At 42.3% G+C, this 24,221-nt stretch overlaps 1 protein-coding gene across 1 annotated transcript in view; it reads left to right on the forward strand.

The window, feature by feature from the left end:
- The window catches only part of fbn2b (fibrillin 2b), a 374,963-nt gene that overhangs the window by 253,641 nt on the left and 97,101 nt on the right, over nt 1-24,221 (forward strand). The window contains exons 14-23 of the mRNA XM_060846046.1: nt 5,537-5,659; nt 7,488-7,610; nt 8,819-8,971; nt 11,813-11,866; nt 12,615-12,740; nt 14,435-14,560; nt 15,035-15,154; nt 19,686-19,823; nt 22,129-22,179; nt 23,047-23,172. Of these exons, the coding sequence (XP_060702029.1) occupies nt 5,537-5,659; nt 7,488-7,610; nt 8,819-8,971; nt 11,813-11,866; nt 12,615-12,740; nt 14,435-14,560; nt 15,035-15,154; nt 19,686-19,823; nt 22,129-22,179; nt 23,047-23,172 (1,140 nt within the window). The remainder of the gene's footprint in view (nt 1-5,536; nt 5,660-7,487; nt 7,611-8,818; nt 8,972-11,812; nt 11,867-12,614; nt 12,741-14,434; nt 14,561-15,034; nt 15,155-19,685; nt 19,824-22,128; nt 22,180-23,046; nt 23,173-24,221) is intronic.

Genomic DNA, 24,221 nt, shown 5'->3' on the forward strand with positions numbered 1-24,221 from the left:
GCAGATAATTGCATAATTTTAAGTGTAGCCTTGCTATAAATCGACAAAGGGAGTAGAGTAGGTTCTTTTTAATTATATGTTTTATTGAGGTCTGTCTCTTGATTAAATTTTAAAAGTATAAGCCATAAGTATTAAGTTTGACGAGAGCAGTGTTTTGTAGAGCAATAAGACGGTGCTTTTTTCGGGGTCTATAGATTGTGAAGAAGCAAAAATGGCCATTAGTAGAGTGATATGCTCTTCTTGTCGGATGTGGGAGTTTAGAGAGAGTTGACATGTTACTGGGGATTATATCTGCAATAAATATCTTTGGTTGCAAATCCTATCAGATCGAATAGATTGGTTGGAGTGACATTTAGGGGCAATGAGAAATTTATAAGAGCGAGGAGATGTGATGGATAGCAGTTACAGGAAAGGAGAAAAACCACAGACACTGTCACATAGATGGGTTAACTCCAGGAAAGGTAGAAGAGGTAGGCAGGTAGTGCAGGAGTCTCCTGCGGCTAGCCCCATCTCAAACAAGCATGCTGTTTGGGTAAGTGTAGGGGGTGATGGATTCTCAGGGGAATTTAGCACAAACAGCATTTCTGGTATCAAGATAGGTTCTAATGTAATGAGGGGCATGTCAGGTTCCAAGTGATTGACTGTGATAGGGGACTCTGTAGTCAGAGGCACAGACAGATGTTTCTGCGGGCAGCAGTGAAAATCAGAATGGTGTGTTGCCTCCCTGGTGCCAGGATCAAAGATGTCTCAGAGAGGGTGCAGAATGTTCTCAAGGGGGAGAGGGACCAGCAGGAGGTCATTGTACACGTTGGAACCAATGATGTAGGAAGGAAAAAGGATGAGATTCTGAAGGGAGAATATAGAAAATTAGGCAGGAATTTAAAAAGGAGGTCCTCGAGAATAGTAATATCTAGATTACTCCCCTTGCTATGAGCTAGTGAGGGTAGGAATATGAAGATAGAGCAGATTAATGCATGGTGAGGAGCTGGTGCATGGGAGAAGGGTTCACATTTTTGGATCATTGGAATTTCTTCTGGGGTAGAAGTGACCTGTGCAAGAAGGATAGATTGCACCTGAATTGGAAGGGGACCAATATACTGGCAGGGAAATTTGCTAGAGCTGCTTGGGAAGATTTAAACTAGTCAGGTGGAGTTTGGGACCCAGGGAGATAGTGAGGAAAGAGATTAATCTGAGACAGGTACAGTTGATAAAAGAAGCGAGTAAAACAGTCAGGGCAGGCAGGGACAAATCAGAGAACAACATAGGACTGATAAATTAAACTGCATTTACTTCAATGCAAGAGGCTTAACAGGGAAGGCAGATGAATTCAGGGCATGTTAGAAATATCATAGCAACTACAGAAATGTGACTCAGGGATGGACAGGACTGGCAGCTTAATGTTCCATGATACAAATGCTACAGGAAGGATAGAAAGGGAGGCAAGAGAGGAGGGGGAGTGGTATTTTTGATAAGGGATAGCATTACAGCTGTGCTGAGGGAGGATACTCCCGAAAATACACCCAGGGAGGTTATTTGTGTGGAACCGAGAAATAAGAAAGGAATGATCACCTTATTGGGATTGTATTATAGACCCCTAATAGTCAGGGGGAAATTGAGAAACAAATTTGAAAGGAGATCTCAGCTATCTAATAATAGGGTTATGATTGAGGATTTTAACTTTCCAAACATAGACTGGGACTGCCATAGCATTCAGAGTTTTAGATGGAGAGGAATTTGTTAAGTGTGGACAAGAAAATTTTCTGATTCAGTATGTGGATGTACCTACTAGAGAAGGTGCAAAACTTGACCTACTCTTGGGAAATAAGGCAGGGCAGGTGACTGAGGTGTCAGTGGGGGAGCACTTTGGCGCCAATGACCATAATTTTATTAGTTTTAAAATAGTGATGGAAAAGAATAGACCAGATGTAAAAGTTGAAGTTCTAAATTAGAGGAAAGCTAATTTTGATGATATTAAGCAAGAACTTTCAAAAGCTGATTGGGGGGCAGATGTTCACAGGTAAAGGGATGGCTGGAAAATGGGAAGCCTACAGAAATGAAATAACGAAAGTCCAGAGAAAGTATATTCCTGTCAGGAAAGGTTGGTAGGTGTAGGGAATGTTGGATGACCAAAGAAATTGAGGGTTTGGTTTAGAAAAAGAAAGAAGCATATGTAAGGCACAGACAGGAGAGATCGAGTGAATCCTTAGAAGAGTATAAAAGGCAGTGGGAGTATACTTAAGAGGGAAACCAGGCAAAAAGGGGACATGAGATAGCTTTGGCAAATAGAATTAAGGAGAATCCAAAGAGTTTTTACAAATACATTAAGGACAAAAGGGTAACGAGGGAGAGAATAGGGACCCTCAAAGATCAGCAAGGTGGCCTTTGTGTGGAGCCGCAGGAGATGGGGCATATATTAAACGAGTATTTTGCATCAGTATTTACTGTGGAAAAGGACATGGAAGATATAGACTGTAGGGAAATAGATGGTGACATCTTGAAAAATGTCCATATAACACAGGAGGAGGTGCTGGATGTCTTGAAATGCATAAAAGTGGATAAATCCCCAGGACCTGATCAGGTGTACCCTAGAACTCTGTGGGAAGCTAGGGAAGTGATTGCTCAGCCTCTCACTGAGATATTTGTATCATCGATAGTCACAGGTGAGGTGGCATGGTACCACTGTTTAGGAAAGTTGGTAAGGACAAGCCAGGGAACTACAGACTGGTGGGCCTGACATTGGTGGTGGGCAAGTTGTTGGACGGAATCCTGAGGGACAGGATTTACGTGTATTTGGAGAGGTTAGGACTGATTAGGGATAGCCAACATGGTTTTGTGCATGGGAAATCATGTCTCACAAACTTGATTGAGTTTTTTGAGAAGTAACAAAGAGGATTGATGAGGCAGAGCGATGGACGTGATCTATATGGACTTCAGTAAGATGTTTGAAAAGGTTCCCCATGGGAGACTGATTAGCAAGGTTAGATCTCGTGGAATACAAAAAGAACTAGCCATTTGGATACAGAACGGGCTCAACGGTGGAAGACAGAGGGTTGTGGTGGAGGGTTGCTTTTCAGACTGGAGGCCTGTGACCAGTGGAGGATTGGTGCTGGGTCCATTATTTTTCATCGTTTATATAAATGATTTGGATGTGAACATAGGAGGTATAGTTAGTAAGTTTGCAGATGACACCAAAATTGGAGGTGTAGTGGACAGCAAAGAAGGTTACCTCAAATTACAATGGGATCTTGATCAGATGGGCCAATGAGTTGAGAAGTGGCAGATGGAGTTTAATTTAGATAAATGTGAGGTGCTGCATTTTGGGAAAACAAATCTTAGCAGGACTTATACACTTAATGGTAAGGTTCTGAGGAGTGTTGCTGAACAAAGAGACCTTGGAGTGTAGGTTCATAGCTCCCTGAAAGTGGAGTCACAGGTAGATAGGATAGTGAAGAAGGCGTTTGGTATGGTTTCCTTTATTGGTCAGAGTATTGAGTACATGTTGCAGCTGTACAGGACATTGGTTAGGCCATTGTTGAAATATTGAGTGCAATTCTGGTCTCCTTCCTATCAGAGAGATGGTGTGAAACTTGAAAGGGTTCAGGAATGATTTGCAAAGATGTTGCCACGGTTGGAGGATTTGAGCTACAGGGAGAGGCTAAACAGGCTGGGGCTGTTTTCCCTGGAGTGTCGGAGGCTGAGGGGTAGAATTCATAGAATCCCCACAGTGTGGAAACAGGTCCTTCAATCGATCAAGTCCACACCAACCCTCCGAAGAATAACCCACCAAAACCAATTCTACTAACCTATATTTACCCCTAACCTGCACATCCCTGAACACTATGGGCAATTTCGAATGGCCAATTAACCTAACCTGCACATCTTTGGACTATGGGAGGAAACCGGAGCACCCAGAGGAAACCTGCACAGATATAGGAGAATGTGCAAACTCTACACAGACAGTTGGCTGAGGTTGGAATTGAACCTGAGTCCCTGGTGCTGTGAGGCAACAGTGCTAATCACTGAGCCACCGTACCACCTATATAATGCCATCTATAGAGTTTATAAAATCATGAGGGGCATGGATAGGATATATAGACAAGATCTTTACCCTGGGGTGGGGGAGTCCAGAACTAAAAGGCATAGGTTTAGGATCAGAAAAGAAAGATATAAAAGGGACCCAAGGGGCAACTTATTCATGCAGAGGGTGGTGTGTGTATGGAATGAGCTGCAGAGGAAGTGGTGGAGGCTGGTACAATTGCAACATTTAAAAGGCATCTGGATGGGAATATGAATAGGAAGGGTCTGGAGGGATGTGGGCCAAGTGCTGGCAAGTGGGACATAGATTGGATTGGGATATCTGGTTGGCATGGAGGAGTTGGACCGAAGGGTCTGTTTCCATGCTCTACATATCTATGACTCTATGCAGTCATTTCAATCCTGTATATTAATTATTGTTTTGTCAAACCCAGAATATTACTGGCATTTCAAACCGAGCATATTACTGCCCCTTCAATCCAATATATTAATTATTGCATTGTAAAACCCAGCATATTACTGTCCTTTCAAATGCAGTATTTTAGTTATTGTCTTGTCAAACCCAGTGCATGATTATCATTTCAAACCTGTATATTACTGTCATTTCAAATCTCGTATATTACTGTCCTTTCAAATCCAATATAATCATTATTGCATTGTAAAACTGAGCATATTACTGTCCTTTCAAATTTGTATTTTAGTTATTGTATTGTCAAACCCAGTGTACTGCTATGATTTCAAACCCTGTACATTACTGTCATTTCAAATTTAGTATATTAATTATTGCATTGTCAAACCCAGTACAGTACTGCCATTTCAAACCCAACATATTACTGCCCTTTGAAATCTAGTTCATTAATTATTGCATTATCAAACACAGTATATTACTGCCATTTTAAACTCAGTACATGAATATTATTTCAAACCCAGTACATTACTCTCCTTTCAAATCCTGTATATTACTGTCATGTTAAACCCGACATTTTACTGTTAAACCAAAATAGTATACATCTCAAAGTATGGAATCGAATCGGACATTAGGAAATTTTGAGATGCCATTTAACTTTGAAAGTTGCGATCTGAAGGAATGGCCTTTGATGGAATTCTTAAGCTTCTCGGAGAATGGGATAGTTACTGTACCCATGAATTGCAAATTCATGAGGGGAACAGTTTGGGCACTGGACATATAAGTGTTGATAGAATAATTAGGCTACTAGAGGAATGGCCTGGAGAGAATCATTACTACTGTATATTACAACGTTACAGTGGTCAGTGTGGCTTTGAGCACTTCTTCGTCATTCTTCTGAAACTAGAAATTCCCTTTCCAATCTGTAGCTTTTGACTTATGAGGTCCTGAGGAATCTTGAGTTAAAATATTTCAACTCATGCAATTCTCACCTTCCATGTTTCCGGAAATATTCGAGCTTCTAAAACCCATATGTTGCCTTTGAATTTTCTAAAGTTAATTGTTAAGACTCACAAACGTGAATCTCACCCCTAGATCATGATGAATGTGCTACCACCAACATGTGCCTGAATGGAATGTGCATCAACGAGGATGGCAGCTTCAAGTGTATCTGCAAAAATGGCTTTGTCCTAGCACCTAATGGCCGTTACTGTGTGGGTAAGGATGAGCTAAAGGATATTACTATGTGATTAAGGATCCGCTAATCCATAATACTGTATTGATATAGATCTATTAATTGGAAGTTACTGTATGAAGACGGATCAGTTTCCAATTACTCTAATAAAAATACCCAGACACCACAGAAAAACCCTACCCATTGCCTGAGTATTTACACTGACTTGTTGTATATTCAGGAATGCTTATAGGTGTCTAGCATACATCAGTTATTTTGAAGTGTTGTGACTACAAATCTGTAAACAGATGCCAAAACAGTTTGTGCTCAGCAAGATCAGTAAACAGCAATGTGATGAATGACTATTGATGAATTTTTGATGGAGCTGGTTAGAAGGACAGATGTTACAACAGATACAGTGGTATTATATTCAAGAGTACAAACTATCTCATTTTTCTTCAGTTATTTTCCACTTCCTGCCCACATTAATCTCTAGTTGAGGCAGTAGGAAGCTCTGATTCCTTCAGAAATGGGCCCTTGGTGCTCTATAATGGTCAGGCTGTTGTTTAATATTGCAGCTGATTAATTGATATTGTGGGATGAGTTCAAAACCACCCAAACAACTTTGTTCTACTTACATACTTTGTTGTATGGCTAAAGTTAGAAGGCCAGAATAAAAATAAAGTTAAAAATCACACAACACCAGGTTAAGGTCCAACAGGTTTATTCAGAAGTATATGCTTTGGGAGTGCTGCTCCTTTGTCAGGTAGCTAAGGAGGCAGGATCATAGAACACAGAATTTATAGTAAAAGATCAAAGTGTCAGAAAACTGATGCAATGCATTGACCAAACCTGGATTGCTTTTAAGTCTTAAATCACTTAGAATGGGGATACAGGTTTCAATTGATTAATATGCAAATCCTAGAACTTATTTCTGACATAACTTAAGGTTTTATTAACATTAAGAAAAGGTGACATCTCAGCTCAGACAATGCATTATAGGTGTGAGTCTGTTTGTATCCCAACTCTTGAGTCAGACTGGTTCTATATCCAAAATAGGAATTTATAAAATGTCACATGGACTGACTACCTCGAAGGAGCAGTGCTCCAAATGCTTGTCCTTCCAAATAAACCTGTTGGACTATAACCTGGTGTTGTGTGATTTTTAACTTTGTCCACCCCTGTCCAACACTGAAACCTCCACATCAAGAATAAAATTGACATCTGAGAGTGTTTTGCCCACTTACCCTCTCCAAAAGCTGCTGACAGTTAAAGAGATAGAGTCAAGATTAGAGTGGTGCTGGAGGGCTTCAGATGAAGGGCTCCTGCCCGAAATGTCGATTTTCCTGCTCCTCGAATGCTGCCTGACCTGCAGTGCTTTTCCAGCACCACTCTGATCTTGATTCAAATCTCCAGCTTCTGCATTCTTCACTTTCGCCCAGTTATAGAGGTAGTTCCATAACTGAGGTAATCTGACACCTTACCTGATTGGTATTCTTTATCAGTCTTGCCAGAACATGTCAGCCAAATGAAGGGCTCTGGAGGTCATCTGAGCTTAGTCTGCTCAATAACATTCACAGGGGGATTTTAGAACATTATTCCTGGATAATGATCAGGGGTATAATTCCTGACAGGAATTTTTCCTTTCCCCATTGTGGCTGAGAACAGTTGGACTGCTCTCACCTCTGCCCTAGCTCAGTTCAGCCTGACTCCTTACTATTCTCTGGCACAGTGCAGTGCTGGATAAACTTAGTAGGCATTTCGGAGAAAGTGCCACAGGTTCAAATTGGATTCTTTGTTCTTCTCTTCAATATTTGCAAATTCACTTACATCACGTTTTTGCCACCTGGTGGTCTTCTTTCCTATTGCCAGATATTGACGAATGTCAGACACCTGGTATCTGTATGAATGGCCGCTGCATTAACTCAGAAGGTTCCTTCAGGTGTGAGTGCCCTCCAGGTCTGGCTATTGGAGTGGATGGACGTGTCTGTGTTGGTGAGTAACATCAACTCATAACTAACCAGGATGGCGATTCTCTATAGCAATTACTATTAAAGGTGGATGTAGCACCTGTTTTCCTTAGTCTGTACGGATATACGTGTGTGTGGATCTCCATTCTGTCAAACACTGTCTCCCATCGAAAATGCTTGTTTTACTACTTTTAATAATCAGCCCAGCTTGAAGTGTTGACTCAAACTTGTTTACTATTTCAGAATTTTGAAGAGGTTTATCAGCACTTTAACTTATCTCTAAACTGTTTCCTATCACTGAAAATTGACCTCCATCTCTCTATCCCTGTAACCTCATTCAGCCTTACATCTCCTCAAACCTTCTATCCCTTTGACTGTCCCCTTGTGGGTCACCACCTTACTTTGACTCACTTTAGCAGCTGCCCATTCAGAGACCTTTTGAATTCCTTCCTAAGCACTCCTGTCTCTCCAGATTCAAATTGCCTAGGTATTTTCAAAAACCTAGTTTATGTTTATTCATCTGGCCTCATTTCTTTTCTCACCACCTGTTTATTTATGATTATGCCCCCTGTGATATTTTTCTACACTGAAGGTTTTTAATATAAATGTATGAGACCTCCATGGTCTCAGCTTTCCCCATCTTGGTAACCTCCTACAGCTCTCAAATTCCACTCCTCTGTCTCTGGCTTCTTGTGCCTCTCTCCTTCATTTGCCTCAGCTTTAACAGTTGTCTATCCATGAATCCAAAGAAGCCACTTTCCTCCTAAACATCTCCACCAATTCACCTTCCTTCTCTCATTGAAAACTCTTGTGATAATCCACTCCGTTGCCCAAGTGTTCACACACGCATGCATGCACACACACACACACACACGTACACATACACACGCACACATACACGCGCACACACACACATGCACACACACATACACACATGCACGCAAGCACGTATACACACAGATGCACACACGCGCACACACACATGCACGCATGCACACACACACATGCACGTACACATGCACACACACAAATACACACACATGCATACACACGTGCACGCACACATACACACACGCACACACACACGCACACATGCACACACATGCACACACGCACATAGACACACACACACATGCAAGCAGTTGCTTTGTAGTGAAATGTTGGCAGCACTGTAAAGAAAGTGATCCTACTTCAGTTCCACACCAACGAGCGACGTGTTTTCATTCCTTTCAGATACCCATATGCGGAGCACTTGCTATGGAGCCATCAAAAAGGGCACCTGTACCCGACCTTTCTCTGGAGCCGTGACCAAATCAGAGTGTTGTTGTGCCAGTCCGGACCATGGCTTTGGAGAGCCCTGCCAGCCCTGCCCAGCCAGGACTTCAGGTAGGGTGCTCTTCGCTGTATGTGGCGATTATATAAATATTGGGCTGTGGGTGAGCAGAACTCCAACTGAGTGTCACATCCTCCTCTTAGCAGTTGGCAGCTTACCTTACATCTATATTTTACTGACATTTCCAATACAATAATATTCTTTCTTCTGCAATTTTCAGAAAAAAACTGATCTGTTGCTACATCCAAACAGTCCGTAGACTCATGAATAGCTACATTCTCTGAAGAAATTCAGTACAGGCATATTTCCATTTCACCCGGCTGAGACAGGATTAACTGAGGGAGAAGCCGCAGAGAAGGGCATGAGCTCCTCCTGCTGGCTGGTCACTCCCATTGACTAGAGCACAGAGAGACATAGTTGAGAGGACAGCTCCAATAGCTTTGTGCCACTTGTGTGAAAAGTACCATTCAGCTGATCTCTCAAAAGGACAGGTTGTGAGCAGGTTGCAACAATAAATTAGAATAAAAGGAATCAAGGGTAATGGGTGACAGGTAAGGTAAATGGAGTTGAGGCCACAATCAGATCTGCCATGATCTCAATGAATGGCAAAGCAGTTTCAGTGATCTGAATTGCCTACACTTACTCCTATTATTATGATCTTATGGATATGATTTTGAATTATTTCCTGGGTCACGAGGAAGGGAGTAAAATGATTAATATGTGTCAAAATTCTTTCATTTATTACATGATGGAATCACTCAGAAGAATTGATAATGAAATAATAACAGATTATGACCTGGAGAAAGGAGTCACCATTTCTAGTTAGCACAGACTGTCTATCTAGGGGAATGGTGATTACCATTTAGCAGTTTCAAACGTGACCCTAAGAGTAAAGTTCACTTTGAGCAGTTAAATAAACAGCTATCTGTTCAGAGGTCTGGACTGGCTTCTGTCAAAGTGAGTCTTCAAGTAATTTCACAGTGTTATTAAACCCCTGTTCTGTTAATCCTGGCCAATGTTTACCTCTCATTCAACACAACAGATTAACTGGCCATTAACACTTGTCTTTTTATGGGGTTTTGCTGTACCCAGATTTGCAGTGGTTTCCACACTATGACAGTATCCACACTTTAATACCTTCTTTATTTCTGCAAAACACTTTGGTGTAGCTTGACATTGTGAAAGTTGCCATATAAATGCAATTGTTTTAATATTGATATTGGACAAAGTCGGCTCTTTGAATAGTTTAAGTCAGCTGTTTGCAACTTGGTAAAGTGTAACTGTCTCAGTGAAATATTTTATGCATATGTACTGAGGGGAAATTTAACAATGTGCTAGATTACAATCTCAGCTGATATTAGTGATGGACAGTTCAGTCCTGGTCTGAGCCATACCTGCATAGACAGGCCCTACCTTTGTTCTTCCTTTCATTTTAACTGTGCAGCTTAGTAATTGAATACATTCTCAGGAATCCACGGGAATTCCTTGTGTACGTTTAACACTAGGAATAAAATAGTTATTAAACAACTAAGAAGTAACATGCACTAGGCATGTAGGCATCAGAAAAAGATTTAAACTCCCACAAACTGTTATATCCCAGCAATTTCCTCACAAACACCCACACCTCAGCAAAGAGTTATATCCATTACCTTTGCACTAAGGATTCTCACTCAGCTATAGGACTGGTACAGCTGCAACCAGATTCCTTTTGGTGACTTTTCATTCATGCTGTAGGTACTTTTTCCTTAAGCTGGTACCTCTCCCTGAGATACTTGTACTGCAAACTAAATTCACTAGTGTTTTACCTTTGGAGTAAAACATGTGTTCTTTAAACTTGATTTCTAACAATTTTTGCCAAACAGCTTCTGTAGAGGTTAACCCTTCACCCTTCACTTTCTAGTACACCCACACACCAACAGACTGCTGACTGCTCTGTTTGAGTGAAACTAACAGCAGCAAAGTTTATTTTTCATTTTTTAACACATTAAACTTTTCTCCCATCTCCACTTCAAAGAATATAAAACTTCATTAAAATGTGGTGGAGTCATACAGGAAATAGTCCTACAGCACAGAAACAGACTCTGCAGTCTAACTCCTTGGTACCGACCAGAAATCCCAATCTAATCTAGTCCCGTTTGCCAGCAGTTGACCCATATCCCTCTAAACTCTTCGAGTAAAAAATGAGGTCTGCAGATGCTGGAGATCACAGCTGCAAATGTGTTGCTGGTCAAAGCACAGCAGGCCAGGCAGCATCTCAGGAATAGAGAATTCGACGTTTCGAGCATAAGCCCTAAACTCTTCCTATACATATTCTCATGATAAACAAACAAACTTCCCCAGCCTCCTCTGTACCAGCCCACGAGAATACTTTAAAATGAAACTAAGTCATACCTCCCTTTCTGAACACAAAATTGAACAATATAAAATAAATAAAATAAAGTTCCTAATAGCTGGAAATACTCAGTTCATCAGGCAGCATCTGTGGAAAGAGAAATAACATTAAATGCTTCATATTAATGACCTATCATCAGAACTCTTTTGCTCCATTATATCCTGTTGGTTTGGACCTTCTTGGTTCTACTGTTTATCCCCTATAGTGACTGGAGCACCTACTGGGTCCTCAGGACCACCCAAAGCACATCAAAGCTATTGAACTTATTATGCATTCTGTGCTATTAAGTTGGCTGGTAGTTCATGATTTGGTTAGGACAAGCATTTTCAGGGAGGGCTGGTGGAGAGATCATGGTCCTTGATTTTTATTGCCAGAGTTCTCAATAATCCCCGCTGGTAATGCTGTCCAGTAAGTCAGTCCCTGTGTTAGGTTCTGTGGTGGATGGTTGTGATTCTGAGCGCTGTGTGACGGTTATGTTTCATTCTCCCTGTTGTTTTCACAGCTGAGTTCCAGGCTTTGTGCAGCAGTGGCATCGGGATCACAGCTGATGGACGAGGTAGGGAAAAGAACCAGTTTGTTTTACTAGAGAAACTTTGAACTGATCCTCTCCACTGTGTGTGAAAACTAAATTCCATTACGTTTCACTTTCCTTTTATACAAGTCTCATCAGAAACAGATTTTACTTGTGGGTCTGAGTGAATAAAAGACAGACTAATGTTGCATATCCTGTCTGAGTTGACATATTGACTAATGGCCTTCTGTAACAGATTCTATGGATTATTTTCCATACATCATATGAAACTGCTTAATTCTATTCCCATTAACTCTCTGTAAAGTGTGAAAGATCCAAAATATTATAACTTGTTTGTAATAAATAAATAGGTAGTATAATTTCAGAACTCCACTAACTAAATCAGCTTATTTATTGTTCCACTAAAAAACAGACAGAATATAGTTCCTACATTGCAGGGCGAGGAAATAGAGGCTTTAATCCCCTATTAGCCCTGTAATGTTATAGATAATTGTTGAAAGATCAATCAGTCTTCAGCAATTGATTAACTCCATACTTTAGTTTATTGGAAGCAGTAAAACATATTACAAGTTATGAAACAAAATTTACAGCAAACCAACTAATTATTGTACGCGACAATAAGGAAGGAATTTGATTGACAGGATCATTGTGAACCAGTTAGCTGGGCAATAAGTACTGATGTACAAATAATGTGGTTCTTAAGTATACCTTTTGAAAATGTGGAGAGAGGTCAGTCCAACATTGGTTAGTTTGTATTTTCTTTTGCTCGCAGATATCAATGAGTGTGCTCTTGATCCCGATATCTGTGCCAATGGGAACTGTGAGAACCTGCGAGGCAGTTACCGCTGTATCTGTAATATTGGCTATGAGTCTGACGTCAGTGGCAAGAATTGTGTTGGTGAGTGTGAGTCTGTGTTATCCTGACGTGAAGAAAGAATCTGCTCAAAAATTATTTCTATTGATTAGCATGAGGCATCCTGATCCACGATGGATTATTCAATCTTATACAAAAATTCACAGTCTCTAAAACCAACCAGCATTTCCATCCTTTAATGATTTGAAGGCAGAGATAGTTTTGTTTTAATTCACTCATGGGACATGGGTGTCATTGGCTGGGCCAGCATTTATTGCCTGTCCCTAGTTGCCTTTGAGAAGGTGGTGGTGAGCTGCTTTCTTGAACTGCTGCAGTCCAGATGCTGTGGGTTGACCCACAATACCTTTAGGGAGGGAATTCCAGGATTTTGACCTAGTGACAGTGAAGGAACGGTGATATATTTCCAAGTCAGGATGGTGGATGGTTTGGAGGGGGATTTGAAGGTGGCGGTGTTCCCATGTACAGAGGAACCTTGATTATCTGAAGGACATGGGTGGGGAGTATTTCATTCAGTTAATTGAATGCTGGATAATCAAATGCCAGATAATGTAGTTTAGTCAAACATCGGGACCTTGCGATCTTGCGGGATAATCTAAAATTTTGATAATCAAAAGCTGGATAATCGAGGTTCCTCTGTATCTGCTGCCCTTGTCCTTCTAGATGGAAGTGGGCAGGGTTTTGGAAGGTGCTGCTTAAGGATCTTTAGTGAGTTTCTGCAGTGTATTGTGTAGATGGTACACACTGCTGCTACTGGGTGTCAGTGATGGACGGAGTGGATGTGGTACCATTCAAGCGAATTGCTTTGTCTTGGATGGTGTTGAGCTTCTTGGGTATGGTTGGAGCTGTACCCATCCAGGGAGGTGGGGAGTATTCTAACACACTCCTGACTTGTTCCTTGTAGATGGCGGACAGGTTTTGGGAGTCAGGGAGTGATCGTTTATGTGGCTAGTCCACCCCAAGAATGTTGATGGTGGGGGATTCAGTGATGATAACACTCTTATATGTCAAGGGGCATGGGTTAGATTGTCTACTCTTGAAGATGGTCAATGCCTGGCATTTGTGTGGTGTGAATGTTACTTGTTAGTACAGGTAACATTCATTTCACTGTTTTATGCTGCTTTGCTGTTGGTTAATCTCATTTGGAAAGCATTTTTTGAGTGCAATACCTGAGTTTCAGTTTATTTGTCGAGGAATGAATTAGGGTTACATTCCGGCAGATTGTGTACAGAATGCAATTCCTGGCTATTCTTATTGGGCGGAGGCGATGACATTCAGCCCATGATAACCAGAAGGCCTGCTAATAAGAATAGACAGTGGCTAGAAGTCTCCATGAGAACATCTACTGTAAAAACACAATGATGTGACAAGCACATTTCAGTTCTTTGTCCTGTCCCTGGGACTATTTGTGGGTCATCCAATGAAATATTAGGTCATTGTGTGCAGGAGAGAAGGAGAATGGTTTGATTAATAGGGAGGAGCGTGCAGACAGGCTGAACAAGGGTGCAGAGGATGGAAAATAAATGGATGGATGAGGGAGGTATGAATGACTAGACATTATGTGAAGGGCTATTGGCAGGTTGGGGTAAATCTAGTACATCTGAAATTTGCCTGCCTAAGCAGGCTAAGGGACAATTAAACAATTGCTGGAACAATGTCTAAACTGCAATTTCTAATGTTTTCAAGAATGACTTATTGCAAATAAATGCTTCTTTCCCCAGATATTGACGAGTGCTCAGTCAACATGCTTCTGTGTGACAATGGACTGTGTCGTAACACTCCAGGCAGCTACACGTGCACGTGCCCCACAGGTTACATCTTCAAACCTGACACCGAGACCTGTGAAGGTGAGAATCTCCACATCGCATCACCTGGCCTGAATGTTGAGAAGTATTCTTTTCGCCAATTTGCCAGATATTCTTTGTTCACAAAGAAGTTGAATTTCTTGCCACAGTTATACTGAGAAGAGCATTCCACTGAGGGAAGATTGGAAAATGGTGATTTTTATACGGCTCTATTGTCTTCATTAAAGCAGTTGTACCCTTCAAATGGACACTCCACCAGATATCCAAGAGATGTAACAGCTTTTCAAAAGTTGGTTCCTTTCCCCCAGACAACACTACTACTGGTTTATAAAGCTGTTCCTACTGGGTAGGTTGGGCTGAATTGAACAAATACTGGGTGAGACTGGGTGAGACTGTTATTATCAGTGTTCAATGGAGGTCCATTGATGACAAAGTGTAAGCATGGTCATGCTATCTGTAATGGCTGTATCTTCAGATGTGGACGAGTAATGAGTAATGTCGCCTCTGTATTTCCAGATGTGAATGAGTGTGAATCCAGCCCATGTGTGAATGGTTACTGCAGGAACATGGCAGGCTCATTCATCTGTGAATGTTCACTTGGCAGCAAATTGGATCCAACCAGAACCATCTGTATCGGTAAGTCAAGATGTATCATTGTATTGGGCGTCACAGTCTAAACAGTTTCTTACCTACAAAGCAAGAGGCTGCCTGATGATGAGGGAGCAACCCAGGCACCTTCTCTTTAGCAGTAATGGCCCCATTTGCTTGAGCTGTGTTGTTGACTGAGCTATGTTTTACTCAGGACTTAATCTGGGGGTGAGCTCTGTTTTATTTTTATAAATTGGTCTGCCTGTGAATGGGCCGTTTCCAAGCAGCTAGCAGCATCTACAACAACAATTTGTATAATATCTTTGACATAATAAGATGTCTGAAGTTTGTTCACAGAAGGGAAATTTGAAGGAGTGTATTAAAGGAGAAAAGTGAGAAAAGAGAAGCAATGAATGTAGGAGGAACTTGGGGGCCTGAGGCAACTGAAGGCCTGGTTACCAGAGGTGGAGCAATTAAAATCTCAGGTGTTGAGTTCAGGATTGACAGAAGTGCAAAACTCTGGGAGGTTTATGGGACAGGCAATGGATACAGAGATATGGAGAGGTGAAGGCAGGGTGTGATTTGAAAACAAATATGAGAATCATAAAATCAAGATAATGCTTGACTGAAGCCAATGTAGGTAAGTGAGCATAGGGCTGATGGGAAAATGCAACTTCATGCAGGATAAAACAGGCAGCAAAGTTTTAGATAATCTCAAGTTTGTCTCATGTTGGAGTCCAGCCGGGAGTTCATTACAACAGTCACATCTAGAGCTAACAAAGATGTTGATAATGCTTTTCAGCACTAGCCAAGCTGAGGCAGGAGTGAAGTGGGTCATATGTTGGAGGTGGAAATTGGCATTCTTGATGTTGGCATAAAAACTAAGTCAGGACCTCCAATGTGACACCAAAGTTGTGAACAAACTGGCTTGATCTTTGTCTGTACTCCTGCTGCTTTCTGCAATATGATAGCAGAGATTCTGCAGAAGTCATCTTGCCCAACAATCCTCAACCTTCCAATAAACATGGAGCAGACTGGGATGTCGACAGAACCTAACTGCGATTTGCTTGAGCCCTGTGACACTGGTTGCTAATGCAGAGCTCACGTTCACTGCAGGGCCAGTGCTGTCCTTTCTTATGGCTCAGATTTCTCCCCATCTCTCCAGACAGTCAGATTACCTACAGTGTGGAAACAGGCCCCTTAGCCCAACCAGTCCACACCGACCCTCCGAAGAGCAACCCTCCCAGACCCATTTCCCTCTGACTAACGTACCTAACATAGTGGGCAATTTAGCGTGGCCAATTCACCTGACCTCCACATTTTTTGGACTATGGGAGGAAACCGGAGCACCCGGAGGAAACTCACGCAGACACAGGGAAAATGTGCAAACTCCACACAGACAGTCACCCGAGGCTGAAACCAAACCTGGGACCCTGGTGCTGTGAGGCAACAGTGCTAACCATGAGCCACTGTGCCACCCAACTTGGTATAGGATCCTGAGAGAGCAGGTACGTCCCTGTACCCAGCCCAATGTGTGAGCACAGAGACTGGCAGTCTGATCCTCCCTTCATCCCCTATTTGTTTTGTAACAGCCTCTTCCCACAGCACACACTTCCCAATCCAGGAAAGGCCTGCACCAATTTCAGTTCCAGTGAACTCAACAGAAATTGGAGCATGAGTCTGAAATTATCCTGGACGTCTTTTTTAATTCATTCACAGGGATGTGGGCAGCTCTGGCCAGGCCAGCATTTATTGCTCATCCCTAATTGTCCAAAGGGTAGTTAAAAGTCAACCATGTTGCTATAGGTTTGTAGTCACATGTAGGCCAGACCAGGTAAGGATGGCAGATTCCTTCTCTAAAGGACATTAGTGAACCAGATGCCTTTTCCTGACAATCAGCAATTCATGGTCATCATTAGATTCAGAATGCCAGATTTTTATTCAGTTCAAATTCCACCATCAGCCATGGTGGGATTCAAGCCCATGTCCCCAGGATATTACCTAAGTCTCAGGATTAACAGTCCAGCAATAACACCTGGACTCTTACCTTCCACTTCTGGCTGAGCCAATCACTTGCCAAGCTCGCAGAACCAGCAGTGAGCCCGAAATTTGGAATAAAATTATGTCTGGGTTTTAATTTCTAATTCTGCAGAGCCCTCCAATTACTGTTGAGTTCCGTAGTGTTAGGATGTTTACATGCTAATGCGTAACATCTTCAGTTTTTCTGTGATCATATTCCTGTATTTAGCGACAGAGTGGAGACAGGCAGAGAATTTAGCTTCCCACCAGTAACCAGGAAGCAAACATTGCAGCATGTGTTTAGCATGGCTGCTGATTATTGAATTTTAAAAATAAAGTAATACTGCAGAATCAGATTAATTTTTACAGGCTGCAATATGATTTCCAACATTAAGAATGACAAGTCACCAGGCCCGGAACAGATTTGTCCTCGGCTGCTTTGGGAAATGAGAAATGCAATTGCTTCGCCTCTTGCGAAGGTCTTTGCATCCTCGCTCTCCACTGGAGTCGTACCTGAGGACTGGAGAGAGGCAAATGTAATTCCTCTCTTCAAGAAAGGAAATAGGGAAATCCCCGGCAATTACAGACCAGTCAGTCTCACGTCTGTCGTCTGCAAGGTGTTAGAAAGGATTCTGAGGGATAGGATTTATGACCATCTGGAAGACCATGGCTTGATTAAATACAGTCAACACGGCTTTGTGAGGAGCAGGTCATGCCTCACAAACCTTATCGAGTTCTTTGAGGATGTGACTAGAAAAGTTGATGAGGGTCGAGCTGTAGATGTAGTGTATATGGACTTCAGCAAGGCATTTGATAAGGTTCCCCATGGTAGGCTCATTCAGAAGGTCAGGGGAACTCAGCTGTCTGGATACAGAATTGGCTGGCCAACAGAAGACAGCGAGTGGTAGTAGAAGGAAAATATTCTGCCTGGAAGTCTGTGGTGAGTGGTGTTCCACAGGGCTCTGTCCTTGGGCCTCTACTGTTTGTGACTTTTATTAATGACTTGGATGAGGGGATTGAAGGATGGGTCAGCAAGTTTTTAGATGACACAAAGGTTGGACGTGTCATTGACAGTATAGAGAGCTGTTGTAGGCTGCAGCGGGACATTGACAGGATGCAGAGATGGACTGAGCGGTGGCAGATGGAGTTCAACCTGGATAAATGCAAGGTGATGCATTTTGGAAGGTCGAATTTGAAAGCTGAGTACAGGATTAAGGATAGGATTCTTGGCAGTGTGGAGGAACAGAGGGATCTTGGTGTGCAGGTACATAGATCCTTTAAAATGGCCACCCAAGTGGACAGGGTTGTTAAGAAAGCATATGGTGTTTTGGCTTTCATTAACAGGGGGATTGAGTTTAAGAGTCGTGAGATCTTGTTGCAGCTCTACAAAACTTTGGTTAGACCGCACTTGGAATACTGCGTCCAGTTCTGGTCGCCCTATTATAGGAAAGATGTGGATGCTTTGGAGAGGGGTCAGAGGAGGTTTACCAGGATGCTGCCTGGACTGGAGGGCTTATCTTATGAAGAGAGGTTGACTGAGCTCGGACTTTTTTCATTGGAGAAAAGGAGGAGGAGAGGGGACCTAATTGAGGTTTCCAAGATAATGAGAGGCATAGATAGAGTCGATAGCCAGAGACTATTTCCCAGGGCAGAAATGACTAACACGAGGGGTCATAGTTTTAAGCTGGTTGGAGGAAAGTATAGAGGGGATGTCAGAGGCGGGTTCTTTACACAGAGAGTTGAGAGAGCATGGAATGTGTTGCCGGCAGCAGTTGTGGAAGCAAGGTCATTGGGGACATTTAAGAGTCTACTGGACATGCATATGGTCACAGAAATTTGAGGGTGCATACATGAGGATCAGTGGTCGGCACAACATCGTGGGCTGAAGGGCCTGTTCTGTGCTGTACTGTTCTATGTTCTATGTAAGTATGCGGCTCCACATACCGGCTTTTCCATGTGTGAAACACTGGGACTGAAGGCTGTCAGATTCCAACTGAGTCACCGAGGCAGAGCACTGCCATGGCAACTGGCTAGAAGTAGATGTTTATCAATAGAATGGAGTTACTTGAGATGAATCAGGTGTCAGCTTGGTCCTGTGGGCTGATGGTTTCTGGATGGGGCTCTCAATCCACTCCACGCCACTCTCTCCATTTCACAATGTGTCTGAGGCAGGCACAAAGTAGGAGGCTGCCCTGGTGCCTGTGTGTTCACTGATGTCTGTATGTTCACTGATGTCTGTATGTTCACTGGTGTCTGTGTGTTCACTGGTGACTGTCTGTTCACTGGTGCCTGTGTGTTCACTGATGTCTGTATGTTCACTGGTGTCTGTGTGTTTACTGGTGTTTGTGTGTAAACTGATGTCTGTATGTTCACTGGTGTCTGTGTGTTCACTGGTGCCTGTCTGTTCACTGGTGCCTGTGTGTTCACTGATGTCTGTATGTTCACTGGTGTCTGTGTGTTCTCTGGTGTCTATGGGTTCTCTGGTGTCTGTCTGTTCACTGATGTCTGTGGGCTGACAGAAGTGGGGACTGTGATAACTCCTGTGTTTTTCCCCCAACAGACAGTATGAAGGGGACGTGCTGGCTGAATATTCAGGATGGGCGTTGCGAGGTGAACATCAATGGAGCAACACTGAAGTCGGAGTGCTGTGCCACCTTGGGAGCAGCCTGGGGCAGTCCCTGTGAACACTGCGAGCTGGGTACTCACTGAGACCGAGGGGTTTATTGGCGGGTGGTGGTAGGGGCATGGACACTGGGCGGGTGGTGTAATGGTGATATCACTTTTCCAAAGCCTGGACTTTTGCACTGGATTGAAACTAAACAGCAAGACCCAGCACCGTGGTACGTTTTATCATTCAACCTCTCAGTTGCATGCTTGTCTTAATTTGTTTTTCTTTTAATTCTGTCATGGGATTCTCACCAACCAACTCCACCCTCCTGTAATCATCCATTTCACCTCCCCCTCCCACACCCCCAAAAACCTGCCCATTCTGGGCCTTGTCCATCCCCTAAACAAGGCCACATACAAACTAGACGGGGAACACCTCATCTTCCACCCTGGGAGCCTCCAACCACATGACCTCAACACTGAATTCACCTGTTTCCAAACCTCCCATCCCCCACCTCATCCCAGATCCAACCTGGACTCACCCTTACCATGTTGACGTAACCAACCTATTCATCTTCCTTCCCACCTATCCACTCCACACTTCCCACCGACCTAGCACAATCACCTCCTACCTTTACCCAACTATCGCCCTCCCAGCTACCTGTCCCAGCCCCACCCTGCTTTCCCCTATTTATTTCTCAGCCTCCTTCCCCCACCCCAGTCCTGATGAAGGATTACGCCTGAAATGTTGCCTCCCTTGCTCTTCGGAAGCTTTCTGACCTGCTGTGATTTTTCCAGCACCACACTTTATTGACACTGACTACACCAGCATCTACAGTCCTCACTATCTCCTATTTACTGCCCATCACTAATTGTCCCTGAACTGAATGGTTCATTGGACATTTTCAGAGAGAGATTAACAATTAACCACATTGCTGTGGGTCTGGATTCACGTAGAAGCCAAAGCAAGTAAGGGCAGCAGTTACTCCCTGTAAGGGATGTTAGTGAACTAGATGGGTTTTTACAACAATTAGTGTTCAGTATTACTGCCATGAGCTTTATTCTGGTTTTGTGAGTTGAGTTTTTCATTTGTTGCCATATGAAATGTGGTCAGGGAGCAGCTGGAGGCTATTCAGCCCCTCAGGATCGATCTACCATTCAGTCAGATCATAACTGATCTGATTGTAATCTCAAATCCACATACCCAGCCTAACCCTGATAATGTTACATCCCCTATCTGACCAAAGATCTATCCACCTCAGCCAGAAAAATATTCAAGACTTTGCTTCTAATGTTTTTTTTTACAACAAGTGTTCTGAAGACTCACAGACTGCTGAGATATAAAGATGTTCCCTTGTCTCTGATTTAATCCTTTCTATTTTTAAACACAAATTCAAGGTTCCAGTCTGAGAACTGAACTCATGTTCCCATGGCATTAGCCAGGGTCACTGGATTAGTAGTTCAGTGACATCACCCCCGCACCATTCTCACCCTTATTTGAAACATTAAGGAAAGGGTGAGTGCTAAGTTGGCATTCATTGTATAAGTAGGGTTCAGGTACTTGCAATTGAAGGGGCACAACGTGTTTAGAGAGATCACAGTTTTCCATTATTTTCTCTTTATTAGGGAGAAAGATTGAAAGAGAAACCGTGGCCCTACATATTTGGAGTGCCAAGTGGGCAGACACGTGATTGTTGTTTATTAACTGGTGCCTAGTTTGAGTAGATGGGCAAGGGCACAGCAGAATTGGAGATGGGCTGAGGGCAGTGACAGATTGCTGCCTGAGAGGGGAAAAGAGAGGGAAATGCCCTTTTCTCCAAGAAATTTGATCCAGGTTAGCTACACAATCTATGAACCATTTGTTTTAATAGATAAACAATACTGGGATGTGAGCACACAATTTGCAGCATGCATTTCAGCAAAAGATGCTCGTGCCAGGAAATGTGAATACATCGTTAGTACATCTGTATATTCACTGGTAAAATTAATTTACAATGGTTCTACTGGCATATTGAAAATAGATGCAACTATCAGCAGTAATTGTTGTTCTGGTCTCTCGCTTCCATAAATAATACACGATACAAATTTCTCCAAAGATGTGATTCTCCTGCCTTGTACCTGATTTGCTTTGTTTGAATATGTGCTGGATCAGCACTTTCACAGAGACTTTGTGTGATATATTGTCAAGTCAGCACTCCACTCAAGTAAAAGATTTCACCAGGTGAAGTGAAAACCCAGAATTATTCAGTTCTTGGATGTAACAGCATCATAAACAGAATCTTGTAAGAATTAGGCCTGTGGGTTTGATTACTTGCTGTTATGTATGTCTGTTAAAGGTTCAGAAGATCAATTGCCAAGAGCCTAATTAGTAAACCAAATTTATGTTTCTTTTGCAGATCCCACCTGCCCCAGAGGCTATGCCAGAGTGAAAGGCGTTACTTGTGAAGGTCAGCTCAGACTGTTCCATCATTCCAACTAAAACAAGGATTAGATCACCTAGAATGGACTCAAAGAATGACATAAACCCAGCTCATAGATTTACATTACTATAGTATATAGTTGATATTCATTCTTATTTCCACTGACATCATAACCTACACAATAGTGTGTGTAGACTATTACAGATGAGTTTATGCAAACCTATAAGGGCTTACTGTTGAATTGGGAAGTTAACGTGACTATTACACTGTTTGGCTTGGGAGGTGTTCCAGAAGTGATTTTGTAAAGACCTAACAAATTATTTAGGGTTTATAGAAACTGAACCCAGAATATGACTCTTAAGTCAAACTATAAAAGTAGAACTTGTGGACAAAGGATCAAATCAGTTAGTGGCATACTTAGGGAAATAACAAGAAAGATTTTATGTAAAGAGTGCAAATAAAGGCGACATTGATCAGCCGGATGATATATATATCTCTGCAAAGATGACCAAGAGTGCTTTAGCTACCAAAAAAGCAAAATTGTGGCTTTCAGCATTTCCGGGAGTACTAATTTGCAATTGTTCCAAATATTTACTCAAACATATTACAATTGTCGTTGTAAGTTATATCTAACATGATTCCATTTAGATTTGGTGAACCCTGTTGCACTTCCAACAAACTAGAATACAATTTTTCTGATTAAATGTAGGCTTCTGATATCATTGTTGAGTTAACTCTTCCATCAAACATAAGATCTAATATTCAAATTGCCTCGTCCGTTTACCTCTGCATGTTTGCGCTCTAACTTCCTCGAAATGTACCGATAACATTAACCTATTTTGCTTGTTTGATCATTGTGAAATGAATAACGTATGATGTTTCTTTTTCCACCAGATGTGAATGAGTGTGATGTATTCCCTGGTGTTTGCACAAATGGACGGTGTGTGAATACACAAGGCTCATTCAAGTGTGACTGCCCTGAAGGACTGACTCTGGATGGGACTGGGCGAACCTGTGTGGGTAAGAACAGATCACTGAGGGACCTCCGTGGGAGAGTGTTTGCTTTTCATCAATAATGACATCGCATGTTATTCCCTGCTTTGGCATTGGCCATGGCATAATGGACAACACTCTTACCTCCTCATCAGACGATTCCAGGTTTATGTTCAACTCCAGCGATATGATCCCAATTGGCTTTGATTTCCAAACACTTCAACACAGTATTGATGGAGAGCTGTAATGTTGGAAAGGTCATCTTTTGGATGAGGTGTTAAAGAGATGCCCTCCCAGCTGAGCTGAAAGAACCATTACTTTTTTGAACACCTGAGCCCCTGCTTGATTGACCTTCTGATTCCTTGATCTCTGCTGTCAAATTCAGTGTTTCATTGCACACAGTCAAATGGCTTCAAGTGCTTAGCTGTTTCATCTATTGAAATTTCGAGGGAAGGGTGGGAGGTAGGACATAAATTGGCATAATTGTTATTTTGAGGGCATCTGTTTGAATGGAAGAGTGGATGGGAGGTATGAGGATACCTCCCTTTCAAAACATTACCTCATAAAGATTTTATGATTTTACTGACATACCGTGAGCCTTAAGCCTTTCAAAACCTGCCCAACTCCATTGGATAGAATAAAATAGAGAGAAAGGAGGTGCTAAATAAGTTGGTCATTTAAAATGAACAAGTTGCCTAGTACATGGGATGCATCTTAGGTTGCTGAGGGATACTAGGTAGAGGTAGCAGAAGCTCTGTCCCTGATCCTTCATCCCTCCTTTGGTATGGGACTGATACCGCAGGATGGGAGGTTTCCAAACTGGATACATGATAGGCCAATCAGCCTAATGTTAGTCATGATAAAAACTACTGGAGACTGATACATGGTCTAAATGTTTACTGCCTAAGTAATCTAACAGTTTTTTGATGCAAAGCTTGGAAATAAAGCAAATAAAACAACAGTTGTAGACTTCGGGATAACATACAGATTGTAGATACATGGAGATTGAAAATTCATGTTGTTAAATGTGAAGTTTGGAGAATCAACATGGGGAAAACCATCATCAACACAGTGCA

The sequence above is a fragment of the Hemiscyllium ocellatum genome, chromosome 28 (assembly GCF_020745735.1).
Source record: "Hemiscyllium ocellatum isolate sHemOce1 chromosome 28, sHemOce1.pat.X.cur, whole genome shotgun sequence".
In the NCBI taxonomy this organism is placed as follows: Eukaryota; Metazoa; Chordata; class Chondrichthyes; order Orectolobiformes; family Hemiscylliidae; genus Hemiscyllium; species Hemiscyllium ocellatum.